The sequence below is a fragment of the Syngnathoides biaculeatus genome, chromosome 22 (genome assembly GCF_019802595.1).
Source record: "Syngnathoides biaculeatus isolate LvHL_M chromosome 22, ASM1980259v1, whole genome shotgun sequence".
Lineage (NCBI taxonomy): Eukaryota > Metazoa > Chordata > Actinopteri > Syngnathiformes > Syngnathidae > Syngnathoides > Syngnathoides biaculeatus.
Window position 1 is genome coordinate 13,398,582 of NC_084661.1, and position 25,520 is coordinate 13,424,101.

Sequence of the window (25,520 nt, forward strand, 5' to 3'; positions counted from 1 at the left end):
TCGTACCGCAGTGCGAGCGTTCCCGCGTTTGCATAAACTCTGAGTGCGCCGCACTTCCGCCGCCACAACTGCTATTAATATACAGTAAAATAAAATAAAGGCTTTTCAAGTCACGCCCAAAATAACACAGCTTTCTGCTAATTACAGAGCATTACTTTTCTGTAGCAAATCCCACCGAATCCTCGGGAGAGCGGGCTCAACTCGCGCACAAAGGAGAAGAACTGCGGCCAAGCTACAGTAACGCACAAAAGAGAACACGGTGGCAGGGCTACAGTGGCGTCTTGTGCGCTGTGCGGTGCTACGCAGGTGGAGGCGCAGGAGGGGGTGGGCAGGTGGGAGGGAGACCAGACGACGCTCGCTTGGAGATGCATGAAGGAGAAAGTTGACGGGGGACAAAATGCAGGATAATAAAAAGGGAGCGTGGAGCCAAATATAAAAAAAAAAAACCCACACACACATAAAGTAAAGGCTTGGAAAAAGTGAAAAAAATTGAGATGTTTGGATATAGAAAGTCAAATGGGGGACAGAAGGCAAATAATAATTTAACAAAGCAGAGTCGGCGCAAATATATTCACTAAATGTTAATGTCTTTATGTGTGCGTCCTTTTATGTATTTAAATGGGCGTTCCACTGCAGGTTTTTGCGGGGAATGTTGAAAAATTAAAAGTTGAGGGCACGTTCCTGGGGCTTGTTTAAATGCATTATTCTTTTGTATTTTATTTTTTTTTTATTTTGCAAAGCTGAGCGAAAAAGTGATTGGGAAGAATGCAGCGCCTTTGATCTAATTTTAACACAGCGCCATTGGTACGCCGTAGCAAGCCAAAATGCTTTTTATAGCACACAAAGCAACATCAGCAATTTATTATATTTACATAAACGTATCAGTATATGTTATATATGTACCGCTCTGGAAAAAAAAACTGAAACCAAACCACTGCGAAATTATAAGTTTCTCTCATTTTGGTATTTAAAGTTACTCACTGGAATAAAATGTTAATAATAAAAAAGCGTACACCCGTCGATATAATTTCCCCCAGTTCACAGCGCATGTTAAGGCATGAAGTCAATTGAATAGTCCATAAACCTCAAAGACAGGCACAGATCTGAGGAAGGGTACCTAAATTGCCCAAAGGTAACCGCGCCACACTTGGGACGACATATTCAAAAAGACTTGATGCGGTAATTGCTGCCAGAGTACAGTGCTGCCTTATCTACGCTCCCCATGGGAGGGAGGCTACGGAGCATCCAATGCAGGACCGTCACGCTGCAGAACAGGAGCTTCAAGTGTGGATTTCTTAATGAAATGTGGTGTATGCTCAAATCCAGCGCACATGTCTGAGTAGCCGACCCCTCCAAGCACACCCCAACATTTAAATATGAAGATCATATTTCACTGAACACTGCACCAGAGATCCCAATCGCTGGATTACCAAGAGAAAAATACAAAATTGGCATGGTAATCCATCCATCCATCTATTATCTACTGCGTTTCCGGGTCGGGTCGCGGGGGAAGTAGCTTCAGCAGGGATACCCGGACTTCCCTTTCGCCTCCTCGAGCCGTCCCCTTATCGCGGTGGAGGGTTTTGTGTGTCCCGATGATTCTAGGAGCTAAATTGTCAGGTCAAAGGTGAGGGACCAGACAAAGTACGATTCCAAAACCCCCTATGATGACTACAAAAATACGATCTTGGTTTCCCTTGAACCGGACACGGGTCACCAGGTCCCCCCTCCGGAGCCAGGCCCTTAGGTGGGGCTCGAAGGCGAGCGCCTGGCGGCCGGGCCTGCACCCGGCGTCCTCGATTGTTCACAACGGGCGAACGAGGAGCGTGTGGGATGGCGTGTGTGCAGCTATCAGCGCCGTGGGCTCGGAATGCCGCACATGCGCCGATCTAAAAAAAAAAAAAATGATGCGGTCAGACGTTAAGGCGGATGTGAAGCGAGGACACATGCGAAGAACCGGCCCAGAGGGGGGAGTCGTTGCCATTACGGGTGGGCATGAGTCCTTCATCCCTGCTAATTTCCCCAGCATCACCTGTAAGTGTCACCAAAGCACCAACAGGTCCAAAAACGTGCGCACGCCCGCCACGGAGTCGGCGTGAGACATTTCCACGCCAATTTCACTCTTGGCGCATTCGAACTTTGCTGTGGACAAAACTCGGGACGCGAGCCAGACAAAACGACGGCCGAGCGGTCCACCGCGCACGCGAGTGCCGCATTGGAAAGAAAGTGTGGAACGATAAAAAGGAGGGGTTGCAATCTGTCGTGCTTATTTATCTCGCGCATCCCCGCCGTGAGGGTACGATGCGGCAACGGCGGCGAGGTGAAGCCTATAATGCGCTCAATTCTCGGTAGTAAAGCCCGGCGCGTGCGACACCTGCAGCCGGAATGACCTTCAAGGCCCGATGGAGTCTCCCGCGCTCGCCAGACTCTCAAATTAGATTCAGAGAGATCATCAACATAAATTTAAAAGGTTGAGAGTCAGAGAGAGAGGGGGGAAAAAATAGAGGGAGCGTGAAGTGTGTGAGAGGCGGGGGGGGGGGTAGAGTAGTGGGGGGGGGGGCTGTGAGAGGAAGAGGATGGAGCGTTGATGGGGTTTGGACGGTCGGAGTGAAAGAATGGAGGGGAAGGGGATGGAGACAGGGAGACAATGGCGTGCTTCTCGCCAATCCCGTGCGAGCGAGGGTGGCCGCAATGAGGAGGAATGGGGGGGGGGGGACAACAAAAGGGAGGTTTTGGAAAGGTGGGGGGCCTGTATGGGGTGGGGGGGGTGCGATATATCCACGTCGAGATGGTCGCCGCCGATTTGCGCGGCGCACCGCGCTCTTTCTTAACGGGACCCTTGCGGTGCTGTGTTTACTGCGGCACCATCCAGAAGAGCTTTATCATTACAGTATTACACGCAGCACCCCCAGCCCTACGTCGCCGCCCCCACCCCCCACCCCCCAACTCCCCACCGCTGCCTGGCTCTCGGTCGCCATGGCAACCGCTGCGTTCAGGCACCAAGGACGGGACTGAGCCGAACAGTGTTCCGTTGCAGCTGCAGTCGACTGACCGCTTTGCATGTGGAGGAGCCGAATTATGAGATGCCGAGAACATGTCAAAATGGGGCGACCTTGACGGACACGCACATTTGTTGGGATTGAAATAGGATAATTTTGAGGATTATTATTAATATTTTCTTGGAACAAAAAAAAAGGAATACAACAAAAGCAGTGTTATTTCTGTGAGCTTCTCATTTAAACTTTTTTAAGCTCCAAAATCTTCTAAAAAAAAAAAAAAGTGAAGTGATCCAATTTCAGCGAATTGTTCTAAAAAATTATGTATCTTTGTCAAACTATTTCTGCAGGTGACGCATCACGACAGGTGGAACAATTCACTGCTCTTGCAGCTGATGTCTGTCAGACTTTGTCATTGTCTGATTTGATCCGACAGGAATGCCCCCCCCACTCCAGTACAAACATATTCAAAAGTGTAATAAATGATGTGTAAATTAAATGCAGACATGATGATTGTATCATATTTCCACCAACTGCCTTGTGGAACTTTAACAGCTAATAACTTGGAGCTTTCTGGTCTGTTTTTATTTGTTTTTTGCACGTAAACAACACGCAAACGACGCCATTTTTTTTAGCAAGTTTATATTCATGCAGTGAAAAGATGGCCGCTAACGGTAAACTGCGGAGTCAGCAGAAATGGCACGACATTGCCGCGATGATCGTTTAGGAGACGCATAATGTGGAACGTTCGCAGCTCGATTTGGACGAGGGACGGGCCAACTGCGCAGTTATTTTGGGGGCGAACGGCGCCCGTCGCTCGGAAACTCTCAAAGTCGCCGGAATATCCTTCGCTTGGCTTACCGCCATTGTTAGCGTCGCTGACCGGTGCGTCGTAGCACAACGCATGCAAAAGAGTAAAGTCAAAATCGAGAGGAGATTAAAATAAAAGTGAAATATCGAGAAAAAAAGAAAGAGGCGGGTTCCTTGAGGACGTCTCGCGTGCCTAGTGGACGAGCGGTGAACCTGAGAAAAGTGCACCGAATTCATCTCCTCCCCACACACTTTCAATTATGAATGATATCTGTGGCTCGGAGTCATTTATAACTCCCAATTGCGACGCTTCCTTGCGAAAGAAAAGAAAGAGCGTTGTGAATTCCCAGTTTTCCTGAAGCGGGCCTCGGCCCGAGCAGTAACGACCGGCGTTCAAGTCGAAATGAGATTGTCGGGATGACGTCGCTGACAGATTGCGTTTGGCACTCGCGGTTCCCCTTTCCCCTCATCGCCGCAGTCCGCCAAGATCGCTTTGCCTTAACGTCTCCGGTTTGTTTGTACACAAAAATCCCGAAACGCGCTCGGATAGTTGTGAGGGGACATATTATATTATATATTAGGTGTCTGCTGTATGTATCACGGTACTTAAAAGAGATGACGATACTACACTGAAGAAATTACATGTAGCTGCTACAAGGTAGTCAATGTACCGCTCATATAAATGTACTCTCACCTCAAAACAAAAAGCCATTCATGTTTGGACAGCTGGCAACAAAAGTGAGCACACCCCTAAGTGAAAATGCCAGAATTGCATCAAAAGTGCCCGAATTTTGCGTCGCCGCCATTATTTTTGTTGCCACCGGAATCCACGCGTACGCCGTTTTGCAAAATCCCAAACTCAAATTATGGGTCGGCTGCTCACATTTCTGGAAAAATATAGGACGCGTTACAAAGTGATACAGTGGTAAATAATCTCAATTTTACGATGGGCGGGAATCAGATGGTACACAAACACCTGCTCCCTGCTATTTTGAAATCACAGCATTTTTCAGAGGTTCCCTGAATGACTCAACTCTTTGACACATACGCCGGCGTATAACGTCACAGTCTTATCAGCGCTGCGGTATTCACAAGCCCCCTCCCCACCTACCCCCCCCCCCACCTCTCTTGCATTTACACTGCGGTCCCGTCAAACATCAGCGAGGACGACAAACAAATAGTAACAGTGAGCCGCGTGTGTCCTCTTCCCTCTGTCATCTGCTTTGTATTCAGCACATATTACTGCAGCATATTATGTGCACTTGTCCTTGCGACGGAGCCCCCCCCCCCCCACGTTCCCTCCCCCCGCACCCTCCACCCCACTTCTTTCTCAGCCAATTCCTCCTTTTCTTTTTTAGCGCCATCTCTCGCTCTGCTCTGCACCCTTCATCGTGCCCAACACACACCAAAAGAGTTTGGTTATGACATCTCCGCAAGGCTTTTTTGTTTGTTTGTTTATTTGTTTGTTTGTTTGCCAGCGCAGTAAAACGCATGCAATGAATACACCGTTGCTGCAAAACGTGTCTATAATGTAATAATTTGTCATTAGTGCTATATCATTGCAGATCACTGTTTACTTGTCTATACTCAAAACTGTTGAGCTATGTCATTAATTATTATTATCATGTTATTATTTGGGATGCTAGGCAGATGTTGTGGCTAATCTAAAGTTTGTTTGTTTGTTTGTAAAATTTTGGCTCACAGTACAAAGCAAATAAAATACAAGCAAGCAATGGCTTGGAAGTCGAAAACGTTATTGGTTTGTGCGCCACTGCAATTGGTGTCAATGAAGTACTTCACGTTGAAGTGATCCATTTGGATTGAGAGGCAAGGGGTTTTGCATGTCGGGGAGGAGCTAAGTTTAGCCTGGGTTGTTAGCAGAGGTTACGCAAAGCCTTCGCTGCCTCTGTATGTTTTTGCTTTCAAAATCCATCTAAAACCCATTTCGTGTACTTTTCAGGAGAATGTAGTCACAATAACTGCACATGCACGTTTGTTTGATTTTACACAATGACTCTGATGAGGATAAGCACTACGGACAATGAAAAGATATCAATTAGAGATATTATAACAAGGCAAGGAGTATAAAGTAGGGGTTAATTTTCAAATATTGGCAGAACAAGTAAAACGTCATTAGAAAAGCAAATAGCTTAGCAATAGCCTAAGTATTTGAAGTATTTGTACTTCCCCCGCACGAGCACAACGCTTTGGTGCTGACCGTGCACTTAATTGTTCCCAAACGGGGCGAGCTCAGCCCGACATGGCGACTGAGAACCTCGAGATTGGCCGCGGGTCAGCGAGGTGAGTCATCGGTGCGCGCTCGTACGCCGCAACCGCTCGGACGCCGCAACCATCGACAGGAAGCAGATGGCCGCGCGGGAGCGCCGCCAAGCGAACTTTTTCGTCGTTGGATCACACAATATTGAATCTTATTTCCCAACTTGTACTTTGGTACAAAAAAATGTCGGGACAATATATCATCATTTATTATGTACATGAGTTGTTGATATTTTTTAAGCAAAACAAATATGTTTGTAAATCAGGAAAGAGCGTTCATCAACTATTCTATAAACTACACTCGCCGGCCACAAAATTAGGTACATCTACACGGTGAGATAAACAGTTTCACACTTTCATACGGTGACAAAGGAGGAGAAAAATTTATTTATTTGACTGAGAGCTTTTTCTGACTGGATTTCGTTATCGTTAAATGTGTAGCGCTCTGCGTTCGATCCCGTCCCCCCCTGTGTGGAGTTTGCATGTTCTCCGGTTTCCTCCCATATTCCAAAATCATGCAAAATTAATTTGACATTCTAAATTGCCACTAGGTGTGATTGTGAGTGCGGCTGTTTGTCTCTATGTGCCCTGCAATTGGCTGGCAACCAGTTCAGGGTGTACCCCGCCTCCTGCCCGTTGACAGCTGGGATAATCTCCAGCACTGCCCGGGAGACTTGTGAGGATAAGCGGCTAAGAAAATGAATGGATGGATAACTCTTTACATTCTTGTTGATTAGGTTATTACTGCATCTGTTAGTGAGTTTGGAACGGATTAAGGACATTCCTGTTCGTTTCAGTGAGGAAAGATTATTTGAAATACAACTTGAGTTACAAGCATGGTGATGGAACAAATTAAACTTGTTTCACCCCCCCCCCCAAAAAAAAAATATCTGCGAATTGTTAAACTTGCAAATGCATGCGGTTCACTGTAAACACAACCAAAAATATCAGTGAAAGAAATTGGATGAGCAATCTTCCTGCGACCCTCGTGAGGATAAGTGGCAGAGAAAATGGATGGATCGATGTACCTAATGAAATGTCCATAGAGAGTATTATCCTAAATCGAATTCTAGTATAATAGTAATGGGTTATGAAGCTGACTTTATATATGACTGCATATTTAGGAATCTTAAGCTAGCTGCTAGCCGGCAATAAAGTATCTATAAATGATGGGTCGGGTCAGATGATTGTATCATTCGCTAATCTAAAAATAAAAATAGAAGAAAAAGGATTATCTGGGGAGCGGGTTAAGAGATTCTTAGTTGGTAAACGGGCCAGCGTCAGCGGGCCGGGGCGCTCCTCAGGGGTTACGCGGGGAGGCGTGTCGAATGCGGTGATTTATCCCGGCGCCGTAAACGCCGAGCCCTCGGCGGAATGCTTTATGGGGCCCGCTCCGCTTCCGTCGTACGCGGAAAGGTGAGCGTGCGGAGGAGGATTGATGCCCGCTCGGGTCTTTGGAAGGGTCAGAGGTCAGATGGGTTTTGTACTGGGAAGTGGATAAATGTGTGTCGTGCCAATGCAAGTGCTTTGGTCACGCTGTAGCCGGCGTGTTCCTCGTGAATGAATGTGAAACTATCCATCCATCATCATCATCATCATCAAGCCGCTTATCCTCACAAAGGTCACGGGAGAGCCAGAGCCTATCCCAGCTAGCTTCGGGCGAAAGGCGGACTACACTCTGAACCGATCGCCAGTCAGTCGCAGGGCAGATATCAACACCATCACTGAGCGGGAATCGATCCCACGCCGCCTGCACCAAAAGTCCGTCAGCCGTGTGTACCATCAGTGACTTTCACCGCGGGACCGTATTTAAGAATTTCAAACTGCCAAACCGGCTTGCTGAGTTCAGTCAAACCGAACGGGGAAAAACTCAAAAGTCGGATCAGGCGGATCTCGAGGCAACACCGCACTACAGTCAGTTCAACCACAAGCGAGTTTGAAAAATCTAACGGTATGCTCATTTTATTATATTGGAAATTAGGACTTTATGTATTCACGAAAAAAAATGTCTTTCTTTTTGAAATGACTTTACTCATTGCCGAGATGTACTTGTGAGTGCATCACAGCTTTTTTTGATGAAGTCAGAGACCGCACTCCACTATTCCCCCCTTTTTTTAAAGGACCGCAAATAACAAATTGCAGACCCCACGTCGGCGGTCCGCAGATTTCGAGAGGCGCGACTCCCACCGCTGTAATCAACCGTGTCTTCTCCGAAGTCCCAAGAAGATGGTCCTAAATGGACTGGAAGCCCAAGGCTGAGTCAGCACTTAACCAGCAAGGCTAAATTGATCTCGGTGCAGAGGAGGAGCGAAGAACATAAAGATGACACCAGCACAATTTGGAGTGATGGGACACAACTGCAGTTTCTGTCTCAAAACTACTCGGATACTTTTTTTTTTTTCCCAGCTACGTGACCGCAAACGCTTCGTCTTCGTCGAGACCGGGAGGTTCTGAAACTTTCTACGTAAAAGCTCTCCAAGTACTGCTCTAACGGTTTCATTAAATTTCATTTTAATTTGTTCAAATTCAAGTTAAATTTCATTAAAATACAGTAGTGTAGTAGGACTACGTGCTCATAAAAAAATAAGACGGGTTAAATTCATAAAATGTATATATTTTATATTACCTTAAGCCACTGTAGCATCATGCACCGTTTGAACAACCCCCAAAAATAAAGAAATGTGATCTTTTCCCCATTCCCCACCATCTAAACAAAAGCACAACATTTTGAGATGCATGTTTTTCTCTGGACGGCGACTTTGTATTGATTTAATATCCGAGATCGTCTCGCGTTAAAACAAAGCAATTATTAGGCCAAGCTTCTTCTTCTTCTTCCCTTCCCTTTCGCTATGTTCACAAGTGGCCCACAGAGAGAGAGACGCGCACGTGTGGGAGTGGGAAGTCGGCTCCTCAGCCGGGGGTTTTCCGACAGGTACGGCCGGGAAGCGCAAATGCGAGCGGCGCACCCGGCGTTTAATTCCACAACGCTTGAGCGCACTTCCGCGTCGGGGAGACACGGAGGCAGTGTTTGCACTCTAAGAAGAGGAATCGCGCCTTTTAGGTTCATAAGCGCTGTTTACCTGCGGTGCCACGGGGGGGGGGGGGGCGCGTCGGAACGTCGCGCAGTGCTCATCCCGTTCACAAATGTATGAAACTGCGATTTGAAACGATGCTAAAATATCATTAGGAATAAAATTGGATTGGAATTTTGTCAATTATGTATACATTGGATGCAGGATTATTATTATTGACACAAAACCTTTTGATCGTCTTCAAACCGACCGACGGGCTAATGACGTGCTAACCTGAGCTAACAACGGCTAACTAAACTCTCATTCGCACACATCACTCACCAGGCCGGGATCCTCCTCTTAAACGGTCAAAGTCACAGATACTACAGTGTCGAATGTGAGGATGCACGTCACATGCACATTTTGTATTAGTATGGTTGTTTAATAATGAGCGGCACGCTGCGCAGTTCTGAGGTCCCGGGTTCGATCCCGGACCTGCCTGTGTGGAGTTTGCATGTTCTCGCCGTGCCTGCATGCGTTTCCTCCAGGCACTCCGGTTTCTTCCCACATCACAAAAACAACATTAATTGGACGCTCTAAATTGCCCATAGGTGTTATTGTGAGTGCGGCTGTTTGTCTCGATGTGCCCTGCGATTGGCTGGGAACCAGTTCAGGGTGTACCCCGCCTCCTGCCCGTTGACAGCTGGGATAGGCTCCAGCGCTCAGTGCGACCCTCGTGAGGATAAGCGGCAGAGAAAATAGATGGATGGAAAAATGACCGATAGCTGCAGCCCGGAATGACAGTTTAGCATGTCTGGCAGTCACCAGCAGAGGGCAATACTGAGTCCATCTCAAGTAGTTTTCCGGAGAAAGAAGCGGCGATTGCAGCCAATTGTCGCCTTGGGGGCGGGGGGGGCAATTGGGGCACACGATAATGGCATCTAAACAATTTCAGGATTCGTACAAATGGGGAATCAACAGAGGTTTGCTGGCAAAGTCAGCACCAACAATCCGAATAACTGGACAGATATGTCTTGTTTATGTATCAAAGTTCCTCAGTGTGGAATAAAATATGCATTGTAATTCCTTTTTTTTTTTTCAAGTGAGGATAAGCGGCAAAGAAAATGGATGGATGGATGAATTCAAGGCAATCTGACTTTTATCCGAAAACAGCAAATATTTGACTCTTTCATTGAATATCATGACTTGGCCATTAAAACTGATTCTGATTCTGATCTCTGATTCAACTGGAAATAAATTTAAGTGTTTGCCAGACACAGCGTATTTAAACTCTCTCCCCTCGAGCTGTGTTGACAAAATCCTCTCCAAGGTGATCTTGCCTTTCCCCTTGTCTCGCTGTTCACCTGCCAATGCATCTTTTTTTTTTTTCTTTTCATTTTTTTCTGTCCACCACAGTGGTTTTCTATCAGGGGACGGACAGCGCGTCCGAGCGGAAGCGGTCGGGGTGTCGAATTTGCGTTTACGGCAGCAATGTGCTCTCCGACGCGACGCGACCGGGGACCCAAACCGCTGCGGTGCCTGCTGTGACCTTCCGAGGGCATCCGGTGTTGCTCCTCGAAAGTCAGCCACAACTTTATTCAAAACCGATCTGGCAAATGGCGACCTGACCGCAACCGCTGGATTATTCCTCAATTGAGCTCCGGTACATTGGATGGATCGTTACGACCGGGGTTAGCTTAATGCTAACGGCACCATCGGAGCTAATTTGCGTACCTGACAAAAAAAAACATTTCGTAACTTGTCAAGTCAAAAAAGATGTGACAAATTTCACGATCAAACAGAAAAGCTCAATTTTGTTCGTATATGATTGACCAAATCTCAACTATACACCAACCATCCATTTTCTGTACTGCTTATCCTCACCAGGGTGACAGAATTACTGCATTTCTGGCCCCTAGAACAATCCATTCGTCCATTTTCTGAGACGCTTATCCTCATGAGGGTGGCGGGAATGCTGGAGCCTATCCCAAGTGTCACCGGGCAGGAGAAGGGGTACGCCCTGAACTGCTTGCTAGCCAATCGCAGGGCACATCGAGACAAACAGCCGCACTTGTAATCACACCTATTGGCAATTTAGAGTGTCCAATTAATGTTGCATGTTTTTGGGGATGTGGGAGGAAACCGGAGTGCCCGGAGAAAAGCCACGCAGGCACGGGGAGAACACGCAAACTCCACACAGGCGGGTCCGGGATCGAACCCGGGACCTCAGAACTGCGAGGCCAACGCTTTACCAAGCTGCTCCACCGTGCCGCCGCCGCTGGAACAATTTCTCGTTTTATTATCGCTTGTTGTTATCGGTTTATTTTCCAAAACAGCCAAACTGCATCGAGCGGTTTGACGTATGCAAAGCAGCGAGTGGATCAATAACGGCGTCAAACGATAACGGAAGTGCACACTACAACCGCTGCTGGAGGAGAAACAGGGACGCGTGTTGCAGTCCTGAGGAAAGAAAGCAGCTGCTGCTCGAGAGCTGATGTGAATATATATTTTTTTTTAAATTAAAAAATGGAAAAAAAAAAAAACATACACACGCACACAAAGAAAGAATACAATCAATGAAATATCAATCGATACGCAGGCAGGCATTCAGGGGGGGGGGGGTTGGACGGCTTCGGAGATAATCGAAGATGCAAAGACAAGCCCCCAATCCCACCCCACCCCCCACCCGCTCTCATCACACGTGTCACGTCCTCCCTTGTTTCGCTCCCCTTTCCTACCTCGTGGGCTCCCCCCCCCCCCACACGCACCCCCCTTCACTCCATTTTCCCACCGTCTCCGCTCTCTCACCGCTTCTCCATTTCCCTCTCGCTCTGCCTATCTGCTCCCACCCCCCCCCCCCCCCCTCCACCCCTACCAGCACCACCAGCAACACCACCAGCACCCGCTGCACCTCTTTTCTCTTTCTCCAGTGCTTTCCCCCCCCCCCCCCTCCTCTCTCCAGCATCTACTGCAGCAGAAAAGCCAGCATAGATACCACCGGCGCGTGTGTGTGCGTCTACGTGCTGCTACGGCGAAAGTAGACGACAAAACACGGGATGAGAAATGAAGTCGCCCAAACGAAGACATTGATTTGTTTGATTCATCGCCCTTATTCCTCCTCTCGTCCTTTCTGCATTGATTTCCTCTCATCTGCTTTTCATCTGTCCCTTTGTATCCCCCCCCCCCCCCCCCCCCGCCTCTCAACATCTCCTCCTCTCCATCGCCTCTCGCCGCGTCATTTGCGTCTCTCCGGACCGAAAAGGTTCTGTTGTGTCGGAAAAACGCGAACACCGCAGGGGGAGGTGGGGAGAAAAAGTCATTTGGGTCACATCGCCGTTTGACGCTGGCGGATTGGAGCTGGGACACATGAAACGCGCACATGACGACTACACCTGCACTGCGCACACACACAACTTCGATGAATATGTATAGCCGACGTCGCCTCCGCTACACACTCGATATTCATTTTAAACATTTTGCAACAATTCCAGCCGTCGGATTGGGAAACTTGCCCGCAACGCGCACGTGACGCCGCTCACTGTGTGGAACTGCTCGCATTTTTACTCGTATGAACCTTTGGAGGACTTGCAGCACTCGGAAAGAACATTACGGGCATAAATTGGTATTTGAGTTGAGCGCTTTCCGACGGGACGCAAAATCCAACGCTCGGATTAACTCGACGGTTGAGCCCGGCTCGGCGGTATCCTCTCACGGGTCGCGAATCGGGCGACTTGATTTGAGTGAGCTGTCCGTCATTGCATCGGAACTTCGCTCTTGAGAAGCTGTACGGGCGACACTAATATGTGTAATATGTTTTTTTATTAGACATGGCTTGGAATTGTGTGTCCTGGACTAGGATGATCAAATTCCCATTGCAGTTGATTTGGGGGGGGCTGGGGGGGGGGGTTGAAAATGCAGCAAAGAAGCATTAAACTCTACTGCACCAACCGGTCTTGCACATGCATGATCAATCTAAAAAGCGCATTATTATGTATTTGCAGACACACGACAGAGGAAAAGTTGCGCGTAAAAGTCAGGGAGCGTGTGCGTAACAGTCATGTTGCGTTCAAATGGGACGGGGGAGGCGGTGGGGGCGGGTGGGGGTCTGTCAAAAACAAGTGGAGCAGCACCAAGGGCAAACGTGAGAAAAGACGAGAGGCTCTCTGCTGCAACAACTCGGCCAAATCTCTGCGTCGCAAAGAAAAGGGGGAGAGGGAAAAAAAAAGGAGGGCATTCGAACGGACGGCGACGCGTTTGGGAGCGAATGCGGCATGAAGAGTTTTGATGTGCGGCGAACAGATATAGCCGCCTCTTCCTATCGGCATGAATTATTCACCGTAACAAAGTCTATATTCTGCAATGCAAACGCAACGCAACGCACGCAGGTAGCAACAGGGATGCAGCCGATACCGTATGTGCATAACTTTGGGAAAAAGTTACAAGCTACAGGAGGGGGGCCGGTGGGGTCAACTCACCCGGGCGTATTTGGACGAGTAGGGGTCCTCGAAGAGCGCCCATATTTTGGGCTGCCAGGTTTTCCACCAGCCAGCCCTCCGGGCGTCCTCCTGCATGCACAATCTTTTCAGGTCCCCGTCGGCGCCCCCCAGGGCCGGGTCGTCGTCGGGCGCGTCCGGCTCGGGGGTCTCGAAGCTGTCCAGCGCCTCCTCGGCGTCCCGATGCTGGCGGTAGTTCATCCAGCAGCACGCCTCCACGTCGGTCTCGTCGATGCCCCAGAAGGCGAGCTCCTCCTCGAACAGGGGGCCGCACACGTCGTTGGGACAGTGCAGCTTGCCCGTGCGGTAGTAGTTGAGGATGAAGGAGAAGACGGACGGGTGGCGGTCAAAGAAGAACTCGTCCAATTTGGGGTCGTAGTCGAAGTTGCTGAAGGCGTCCGGCTCGGTCAGCCACGACAAGCGGGTGCCGGGCAGGGTCTTCAGGGTGCTCCGGTACGTCTCATGGCGCACCCCGCCGCAGTTTATCACGATTTTCTCGCTTTCCGACGGACAAGTCATGTCTGCGCTGTAACATGCTTTGTTGGACGACTTGTTCCCACCCTTGCGCCCTTTGAAAGAGGATACACACACCGAACTGAGCATAGAGGACCGGAGGAGGGGGGGGGGAGGGACAAGATGAGAGCAACTGGAGGGAGGTGGGAGGAGGAGTCTGCGGGAAGAGAGAGAGAAAGAGAGAGAGAGAGAGAGAGAGGGAGAAAGAGAAGCATTTTAGCGGCATGTGGATTATCAATGATGGAAAGTGGCACGTGAAGATGGAAAAGGTCACCAAATAAATAACCTTGTCATTATGCGCAGTGGGGGACAAAAGAGGAGGAGCTTCATTTGTCTGTTTTTGATGGGAAACACACGGGGCAAACTCAAGGCCCGGGGGCCAGATCCGGCCCGTCATGACATTGTACGTGGCCCTCGTACGCAAATCTCGTGCGTTTATTATTATTTTTGTGGATAAAAATTCCAGATTGTCTTCACTTTTAATAGTGTGGCGAAATTGGAAGCATTTTAAACATTTTAAAATGACAAAGTTGGGAATGTTTCTATGCGACAGACGAGTCTCGGCTAGGATGAAGGGCAAGGTTTAGAAAACGGGGGTGAGGGCGGCCATGATGTACGGATTAGAGACGGCGCCGCTGAAGAAACAACAGGAAGCAGAATTTGAGATAGCAGAAATGAAGATGTTGAGGTTCTCGCTCGGAGTGAGCAGGTTGGATAGGATTAGAAATGAGCTCATTAGAGGGACAGACAAAGTTGGATGTTTTGGAGACAAGATTCGAGAGAGCAGACTTTGATGGTTTTGGATATATCCAGAGGCGAGAGAGTGAGTGTATTGGGAGAAGGGTGCTGAGGATGGAGCTGCCAGGCAAAAGAGCGAGAGAGAGGAAGACCAAAGAAAAGGTTGATGGATGTTGTGAGGGAGGACATGAGGACAGTTGGGTGTTAGAGAGGAAAATGCACGAGATAGGCTTAGACGGAAAAAGATGACATGCTGTGGTGACCCCTTAACGGGACAACCCGAAAGGAAAAGAAGAAGAAAGTTGGAAATGAAGCAAGTAGGCAGCTGTGACACTGTATAAACTTGTTTTATGTACAGTTTCATTTCATTCTCAATTGTGCAAAAATTAAGCAGCATCCCAAAACTGAGAAGTAAATGTCGAAAGCCGGATCACACAAAAGTGAGATTGTATCATTTACTGTATGTAGCGACATGATTAAAGATTTTAATGAATACATTTTTATTGAGGCAAGGGGGGTGTTCAATCAATGCAACAAATATTACACAACTCTTGATAACGCTTGGCGGGCCAGATTAAAGAACAGAGCGGATCGTTTTCAGACCCCGAGGCCATACTTTAGCCAGCCCTTCTCTATACGTCCTCAAGCATTGTTCATGATGGAGTCACTTAATTGCCCGGCGCCGTTAGGCCCCCGCCCCTCCCCCCATTTATGCTGCAATCTCTAAATTGATCCGACTGATGCTCAAGTCGGCGCTCATTCAAATCCTTTCCCTAATTAGGCCACTGTGAGATGTGCACCATCTACCCCCACCCGGCACGGACACGCTAGTGGGGGGGGGGGGGGTGAGTGGGGAGAAAAGAGTGCAAAACTAGAGAGGAAACAGACACACACACACATCGCTCCTCATCCTCAACGCAATTCTGACGTGAGGTGCTGCAGCACCACGTATGTGTGTGTGTGTGTGTGTGTGTGTGTGTGTGTGTGTGTGTGTGTGTGTGTGTGTGTGTGTGTGTGTACTGTAATAAGCCCGGACACGCTACATACACTCCTGGGAGGCAATTAACACACACACACACTTTAAATTCACGCAACGCACAATTATGTCACTTCCTGCCTCATGGTGTGGAACGAATAGGCAGGTTAGCAGAAGAAATGCTAAAAAAAATGAAGAAGAAGAAAAAGCAGATGAGGAGGCTATAAATCCCAGAGTTTAATAGATGGTTGGACGGGAAAGGGCATGAGGAAAGCTAGGGAAGTGCATATGTGGCGGGTGGGGGGGGGCAAAAGGGAATCAGTGAATGCAGCATGCTGACTATATGCAGCTGCAGTGTTTTAATGCTCCTCCGTAATGGAGGGAAGACACGGAGGGACGGGAGTGCACTATAGATGTGAATGAATTGGGATGCAGTAAACACGCACGTGCACACAACTACACACACTCACACACAACACACACACATACTTCCAAGAGAGGTCACAGCTTTCGCCCCCACGCGCGACACGCGCCGCCGCTCGCCAAAGAGAAAGCTGTGCGCATCCACGCTGACCTTTCCTCGCTTCAAACATCATAAAAATAATGATAGTAATAACCACACACACCCCACTCCTCCCTTGCGACCCCCCCCCCCGCACCCCACTCCCTTCCCACTTACGACTCCTCTCTCACCTGCACTTTCCCTGCCTCGCTCGCTCGCACATTGCGCATACAGGAATCGCCGTTAAGGAGCGAGAATCGAGACTATTTCGACTCCCCCCCTGTGCACTTTTCTTCTTCGTTCTGATCATCATCGCCCGTCCCCCCTCCCCTCCCTCCTGCGAATCTTCCCCCACTTTGAGGTCAACTTTCTCATGGGACAGTGCAGCAATGCCCTGCTTATTTTATCTCCTCAAGGAACAACTTAAGTTGGGTGGCGCAAGATTTGTTTTTGTTTGTTTGGTTCCTTTTGTGCTATTCGATGGGTTCTTTTGCAGTTCCGTGGAGACGAGCCTAAAATCAGGTACGTTGGGATACTTTGCAGCAGAGACCTGCACTGCATGCCTTTTGTCGGCTGAAATTTGCAACAAAATGTTCATAAGAACAACTAAAAAAAAAAAGAGTCACACAGAAGCGTGTTGTTAATTCTAATTAGTCTGACCAGTGCTTGTGTTGCGGGGATGGATTTCAGCACCGCGGAGAGCTCCCGCTTCCACTTTTGTCATCTCATCGACGGATTTGACTTTTATTGCACTTTTTTAACAATCTGATGGGTAACCAGCAGTTGTTTTATTCGGTCACCTGCTGAATATTTTATTACCCGGTCAGCCGCAAGTCTGTAACTGCGGTTCAATGCTTTTCGTTGCCCCTCCTGGTGTCATATGTGGTCGCGTTTATTGATTGCTTACGCTTTAAGTTGGGAGTTCAAATGTAGGCTGGATTTAAATAGCTACATTTGGAGTGGCAAGACATCTTTTTTATTTATTTTTTTCGGAGGGAATCTTAGCTGGCAAGAGCAGCGTGATGTAAGCAAGCCTCGGTCGTCTGAGGAAAAAAATAAAAATAAAGCAAAGGGAGGGATGACAGGTATGAGCTGTAAAATGGAGGAAGGCTAAAAAGCGTGGAGGTGAGAAAGGAGGCGCATTGGAAAAAGGCTTAAACTGGAGGTGGTGCGGATGTGTGTGGGGGGCCTCTCTCTCTCTCTCTCTCTCTCTCTCTCTCTCTCACTTTCTCTCTCTCTCTTTCTCTCTCCCGCTCTGTTTCTCCTGCAGCATTTCCCGACTCGGCCAGCCCGTCCTGCGCCAGCCCCTCACCCACCTCCGGCCGAGTGGTGCGCTCACCTGGGCGAACGCGCAATCAGAAACCAACTCTGGCCAAAGGGTGGGGTGAGGGGCGGGCATAATAATAATAATAATAATAATAATAATAATAATAATAATAAAACTTCGGCATGAAGATGTGCTAATATGTAGAAGGAAAAAATCTGCAGTGGCGAAAAAGAGGTATGGGGGCCATGGGATTATGGGATGCATTGAGTGTCAGGGGAGGGGAGCAGAGGGGGGGTGATAGAGAAAGAGAGAGAGAGAGAAAGAGAGAGAGCGCATTCGGAAGAGTGCTGACTATGCAGAACCAACCTGGCTGTTGGCAGGAAAAGCAAAAACCTTTACCAATCACAGAGGGAGGGGACAGGAAGTGAGTAGGGGGAGGCGGGTGGGGGAACATGAGAAGGAGAAAAGGACATGATCGGGAATGTGTCGAAAAAGAGAGAATCCACCTGGGAAAGGGGCCGAAAACGGTGAGGACCAGAAATAAGAGGAGGAAAGAAAATAAGCGTGTAAAATAGACAAACATGGCACCCGGAGGGGGGCTTGCAGGGTAATATGCGACACCCCCCACCCCACCCGCATCCCTTCCACCCATCAAAGGATGTAACCACAAGGCGTCGTGCTGTTCCATCCAGATCGCTTCCCTCCCTCCCTCCTTCCTCTTTTCCTCATCTCTGCATCGTCCCCCATCAATGCACAGGAGCCCTCCACAGGTAGGATTGGGGTACTGCATGCAGCCACTGCGGTCGAACCCCCTCCTTCCCCTTAACTGAGGTGTCGTCCATCACTCTAGCTAGAAAATTCATTTAAAACTGAAAAAAAAAAGTAATTCATGTAAAGAGAGTTTAAAAAAAATATCCACCCACCCCCCCCCCTCAAAAAAAAAAAAGGTGTCCCTTATCATAACAAAACTCGCCTGTGGCCAATTCCCACGACATGAATGAAACAGGCAATCAATTAAGCAAGCAGAAAGGAAATGGCACGCTCCTCCACTCAATCCACCGCGGAGGCCCTCCCCCCGGGGGGGCAAACAGTCCAAACACATCAAAGCACGCACATCCCTGGGGGGGGTCTTGATCCTCGTGGTCAGCACACAGAAGCCCTCCTGCTCAACACGTCATTGATGTGTCTTGACGTTGTATCAATAATTTCACTCAAAACATTTAAATGATGATCAAAGTAGTTGTCTATTCCATTTTTTTTTTATTGTTGTGCCAAATTATCAAAACTGGTATTGTAGATCCTTGACAGCAGAAATTGACTTTTGTACTTAAATACATATCAGAATACGCACATTTTGACTTTGAAGTAAATCAAATGGACCGAAACTTTTCACAGAGAGCACGTTAAATTTATATCCAATCTATAATCTCTCTAAAATATATATATTTTTAATAAAGATTCCAAATGATTCCATTATTATATTTTATTTTATTTTTTTCATGGGGAGGGGTAGATGTTCATGATTACGCTGAAAGGTCAGAGCAGCCTTGGAGGAGTCAGTACAAATGGGGCAACAAAAAATAATAAGTCATAATAACAAGAACAGACACAAATGTGCTGTTTTCTTGGACTTGTACTACTTTTTTTTTTTTTTTACATATTAATGTGACGTCATACTCAGTATTGCCCTGAATATGCTTCATAATAGTTGGAAAAAAATTTATGCAGGGTGCACACCCCCCCCCCAAAAAAAAATCGCTCTTTGCCGGGCTTTTAGTTCAGATAGTTTTCATTTTCCAATAAATAATCTCTTTATTATAGTTATTGTCATTAAGATTTGCCAATATGGACACCTAATATACTTTTTTTTGCAGACATGACTGCTGCAGTATAAACATTACATTGGATGGTGGTCACATATATCTATTGAGCACTACTAGACTGTTCAGTGGGTATAAAAAGTGTACACACCCTTCTTGAAATGCCAGGATTTTGTTATGTAAAGAAAAAGAAAGTTTCAAAACATTTCCCACCATTATTGTGAGCTAAAAGAACTCAATGGGAGGAAAAAAAGGGAAGTAACAAATGAGCAAGTCAAATTCTGTGGTTGCACAAGTGTGAACACCCTCATAACCGCAACGTAGCTGTGTTCGTAAATATCCGGTCACGTTCAAATGGGAGCCAGCATACACCGGCCGCCATTTAAAGTTCCTCTGATTCACCCCTAATAAAATTCAGAACCTTCTAGTAGGATTTTGCTGACAATTCAGCCCGACACCGACTGCTATTTTCTCACGGGTTTGGGAGGTTTTATTATTTTTCTTTTGTCTGAGACAAGGTGAAGGTAATTACGAACAGTTTGAAATGACACTCATTCTGCTAATTAGCAAAGAATGGCAAGAAAAGCCTACTAGAACCATTTGAGGTGAATCAGAGGCACTTTCAATGGTGGCAGGTGTGTGCTGACTCCCATTTAACATGAGTTTGAATATTATTGGTTCACAGCAGAGACATGTAATTACTACAGGGTGTGCACACTTTTGCAGCCACATTTTTCTCAGTTCTTTGTTTGATAAGCCTCTCAAAAACATTTTAAAAAAACTAATTTTTAATTGGGTTGAAATGGTTCATGGTGGAAAATGTTTTGAAGCGATTAATCTTTATAATATCACAAAAAATGACATTTTAACACAGGTGCATAGGGTTAGGGTTAGGGTCCTTTTCTTTACAACACAATTATTTCCAGTATGTGACAAATGTAGGGATGGGGGGGGGGCTCCTGTTCTCATCACGCTTAAGTTTTGAGACTTATTTACTATATAATACATTGTACACTAACAAAACTAAAGTATGGTTACCATGGAGTCCAGTAATTAGACCTACGGTGGGAATTAGTGGAGTTTGTATCTTTAAAAGGACCACACACGGGAAAAAATGGCGGTATGCTTGGGGTGCAAGATTTCGTTATTGTCGTAATGATTGTGTGCCTTTGACATTAGATTTTTTTCTCAAGGATTTATATATTTTTTGCCATCATCATCATCCAGCAATTAGCCCTATGCGTTACATTAGTATAGATGATCCCTGAAGGGCTCCAAATGGACTGGTAATGCAGCCTATTTCTGACCCACGAGACAAAGAGGACGGGCGGAAGCGAGGGATGAGTCAAGGACGATTTACGGCCGGCGGCGGCGGACGAGAGATGACAACCGACGGTGGACCGGGGATGAAAGGTTAACGTCAAGGTCAAGGATTTGAAGGGTTTTCCAAGGCGGACGACGGAGCCACGCGGAGACAACGCCAACATCCACAAACATCCCACCTCCGAATCTCACAAGTGGAGCCACACGCTCTGCCTCTCATCACTCCCTTTTATTTCTTTTTTTTTTTGCATCCTTTTCAGCCACAGCATCCCTCCCCCAGGTGGGCTTTTGGGGGTTCTGGGTTACCCTCAGTCTAAAAATAGCACCAGCTGTAGATTTATAATGCAGGACCCGTGAGTGCGTGCGTGTGTGTGTGTGTGTACGAGAGCGGAGGGGTGGGGAGCAAATGGAGGAAAGAGAGGCGAGCGGGAGCCTTACGGGAACGAGGACGACGGAGCCGGTTGGCAGGCGGGAAGTGACGGAAGGAAGGAAGCGAGGGGCGTTATGAAACTGGAGACTTGGCGTCAGTGCGCGTGTGTGTGTGATGCTGCGGAATGCAGAAGATGGAGCAAGTTGCCGGAGGTGGAGGTGATGGTGCGTGTGTGAGAGAGCAAGTCTAGACATTTAACCGCCACCGTGGCACTGCATGTCCACGTCGGCTTGTGTTTAGTTTATCAAACCTCCCTCCCAGGCCTTGACACACACACACACACACGCACGCACACGCGCACACATCCATGCGCACCCACACATTCAGCAAAAGCATGCAGACTCAAGAGTGCAGGAAGCATGCACATCTGCAGCGTGAGGAAGATGGGGAAACACCCACCATTGGTGATGATGCCATGAGCAATAAAGGTTGTTGTTTCTATTTTATGATTATTTTATATATATATAGATTCATATCGCACGTCACGACTGTGCAACTGCGATAGCGGGGATCGGAGCACATCACGCAAGGACAAAACGCGACTTGTTGAATGCGGGCTGAGATCGCGACGCAGATCGCGCTAATAAGCAGCAATTGGGACACATGCAACCGCGCGCGCGACCCACGGACACGGTCAATACTCACTCGGCTCCGGCAGGTTGCGTGCGCCAAACACGCACGAGAAAAGCAGAAGAAGGGAAAAAAAAAAAAAAGATCAATCACCGCGTAGTTTTCTGGTTCTTGTTAGCCGGGAGGATTTCACACACAATCCAGTCGCTCGCACGCGTTCAGATGATTCATTTTTTGGGGGGTGAGTTTTCCTTTCCTTTTTTTTTTTTTTTAGGGTTTTTTCCCAGTCGCGATTTGAATGCAGATTGGTTACTTGGATGACAGAGGAGGGCAGGAGGAAGAAAGAAAAAAAAAAACACCCTGAGAACTGCCTCCTTTTCTTTTTGTTTTGCAATCGATCACGTTTTTTTTTTTAAGTGTTATTGCATAAATATAAATAATTAACAGCCGACGACCATTCAGCCCGTCTCGCTTCTTGCCGAATGTTTCAATGGAGATGCAGCCCAGATCTCTTTGCCTTGTCCCCCTCTCTGTGTTCCTTTAGAGGAGCGTCACCTCCTGCACTAGTTCCTTTTTTTTTTTTTTTTTTAACCCTGCCACAGACGATACATGTGGGCGGATTAGACCCCGAGACACAAGGGTGGGAGGAACCCGCTCACGCGTTAAACTTGGTCCGTACGCGAGGGGTTACGGGGGAGAGAAAAAAAAATACGCAAATTGATACATAAATGAAATGGAAAAACACACGCGCGACAGAGGGAGGGGACGGAGAGAGAGAGAGAGAGAGAGAGAGAGAGAGAGAGAGAGAGAGAAGAGAGAGAGAGAGAGAGAGAGAGAGAGAGAGAGAGAGAGAGAGAGCTCCGTGGAAGGTTTGCGTTGATGAATTGCCATCTGTGCAATTGGGTTCTCTCTCTCTCTCTCTCTCTCTCTCTCTCTCTCTCTCTCTTGCTCTCTCTCTCAGGATGGATGCACAAACACCATTTTGTCTACAGGTTCCCGGCGTTGACATCAGCAGTCATGTGGCACATTGCAAACACTCAAATCGAGCCAAATATCTCAAATGAAGGCAAAAAATTAAATTTAAAAAAAAAAATGACTCTTGTTGTTCTTTGCCTGCCAAGATCATTTTTCTTGCCAAGGGAGCATTTCACATGCTTCTAGCATTTTGTTTTAGTATCTTCTTGATAAGATTGTATAACTGGTTAGGAGTAGTTTTGTTTAAAATGATAATTTTTTTTAAATCACTTGGTGTCATTTTACCTGCAGTAGGCCTAATTCTCATTTATTATGCTATTACATAGCATTGCTATATGTTAGTGCTGTTTTTCCTTTTTCACCGCCCTCCCCCCCAAAAAAAAGTATGGTGGCCTAGGAAGCCGGATGGCTGAAATCGATGGAATTGCATTTTATTTGAATGGGGGGGAATTTGAAAAGCGTTGGCCTCACAGTTCTGGGGACCTGGGTTCAATCCCAGCCCCGCCTGTGTGGAGTTTGCATGTTCACCCCGTGCCTGCGTAGGTTTTCTCCGGGCACTCTGATTTGCTCCCACATTCCAAAAACATGCAACATTAATTGGACACTCTAAATTGCCCCTAGGTGTGATTGTGAGTGCGGCTGTTTGCCTCCATGTGCCCTGCGATTGGCTGGCAACCAGATCAGGGTGTGCCGCACCTCCTGCCCGTTGAGGGCTGGGATAGGCTCCAGCACTCCCAGCGACCCTCGTGAGGATAAGCGGCAAAGAAAATGGATGGCAAGATACCAGTGTAGGTTGTAAAAATTGAAACAATACTGCGGCCGGTGGATGAGACATGTTCCTAATATTTTGCTAATACACTTAGCTCCCCGAGCGTGGGGCAACATATTACGAATATTTTTCAGTATGACATCACAGTCCACACAATATAAACATCCATCCATTTTTTGGGGCGCTTATCCTCACAAGGGTCACAGGGAGTGCTCGAGCCTTTCCCAGCTGTCAACGGGCAGGAGGCGGGGTACACCCTGAACTGGTTGCCAGCCAATCGCTGGGCACATAGAGACAAAGAGCCGCAGTCACAATCACACCTAGGGGCAATTTAGAGTGTCCTAGTGTTGCATGTTTTTGGGATGTGGGAGGAAACCGGAGTGCCCGGAGAAAACCCACACAGGCATGGCGAGAAAATTCAAACTCCACACAGGTGGGTTGAACCCGGGGACTTCAGAACTGCGTGTGCCACAATCTAAATAAAGAGACTAAATAAGTTGCTAATGCACTTGTTAGCGGGAAAGTCCAAGAGTGAGTGCTTCGTATAATCTCATGAAAATTACAGTAGCTGCAGGAGGACAAAAGTGTGCGTGTGGCCGCAAGTGCATCCAGAGAAAAGATGAGCCAAGGAGGCACGGCGAGATGTGTCGAGTTGTGCGTTGACTATTAGTGCAGAGCAGCTTGTGCGATTGTTAAATGGGGCTGTCTATGAGGCTTAAACAGCTTGCTTGTACATGTCAAGTCGGACAGCAGAAGCTCATTAGGGGAAAGTTTGGAGGGGGTGGGGGGTGGGGGTCTTAAAAAATAGTTTGCAGTAGTTGAGATTCTGCAGGGGGGGGGGCAGGTAAAACAAGGTCAGGTTTGAGGTGATAAAAATGCTTTTTTTGCTTAAATAAGAGTAACATTTGCACTAAATGATATGAATGCAGGTGTCATGTGCACTGGTAATGATCTTTAAAAAAAAAAAATACAATGCACCCCCCAGGCCCAAAAGGGTCACACTATACTGTAATCGCCTACAGATGGCACAAAAAGCAATACCACTTATGACACTTACAGGCTGCAGTTTTTGCAAGAGGCCATAACGCAGGATGGCACAAGCTCACACGTATTTGGCGCGAGTTGCTAAGCAACCTAACAGGAAGTAGCCTGGTGTCTTCTCCCGCCGATATGGACGTGAAATAGGCTGAGGAGAAGACAACGGAGGGAACGTGTTGATCCGATTCTAACGGCACGGCAGGATAGGAGCGTTTAAGGAAGAAAGGACTCCGCAAAAAACGCTTCAAAGTGAACGAGCAATTTTCATCTCTACATCTTAAGAGTTGTCGTTCAATAAACATGAGCTGGATGTTTTCGGGATGTGAGGCCTTTAGTACAACTGCTAAAATTTGCATCATCCAAACATATGCATCGGCAGCCCCCATTTCATTTGCGTGGAATCATTAATGTGTTCCAAATATTTGATTTTAACAGACACAGGTGCAACAAACATAATGGACAAATATTAAAGACTTGGATGGGGAGTTTTTTTAAGGTCAGACCATTCACAGGGGAGAGGGGGGGAGGTTGTCCATCGGCACTTACGGAGGCAACGCCGCAACTGCGACCTAAGTAGCCGACTGCGTTTGTTCATCAAGCCGCATAAATACTGAATGCGCCAACCGGCTTCATACTCAAGCGCCAGCATCAGTCAACAGCCGTGCAGCTCACGCTTGAGCGGGGAAATGAGCGGCACTTTCATTTCGGGTGGTCAGGAAAAGAAAGAAAAATCATGCTAACGCCACCAAAATAAAATCAGCCCACTTGTGAACGTGGAGGAAAAAACGTCTCTGTCCACTTGGAGGAAGCAAACACATTTGGCAATTCCTCGGAGAGTTAAAAAAATACTAAGAAAATTGCACAACAAGCATAAAACACAGCTGCGGTGACATTCCCGAGTCAAATGAAAATTACGACAACAACCAAAAATTCTAAATGTTTTGATTTCCTTGAGGCGAAAAGCGTCGGTATCATCTCTCGGAGCTCCAAGTCTGCGGTCTGCAGTTTTCCA

The 25,520-nt window shown here is 47.4% G+C and overlaps 1 protein-coding gene across 6 annotated transcripts in view; it reads right to left on the reverse strand.

Annotated features, from left to right (window-relative positions):
• Positions 1–16,691, reverse strand: part of kcnc3b (potassium voltage-gated channel, Shaw-related subfamily, member 3b) — a 30,650-nt gene extending 13,959 nt beyond the window's left edge. For 4 of the 6 annotated variants that reach the window (XM_061810452.1, XM_061810451.1, XM_061810454.1 and 1 more), the window contains exon 1: positions 13,570–14,190. In XM_061810452.1, the coding sequence (XP_061666436.1) occupies positions 13,570–14,190 (621 nt within the window). Of the gene's footprint in view, positions 1–13,569; positions 14,191–16,671 lie in introns of those variants that run through there. The other 2 variants (XM_061810455.1, XM_061810456.1) reach the window with 1 other exon arrangement.
• Positions 16,692–25,520: the final 8,829 nt, after the last annotated feature.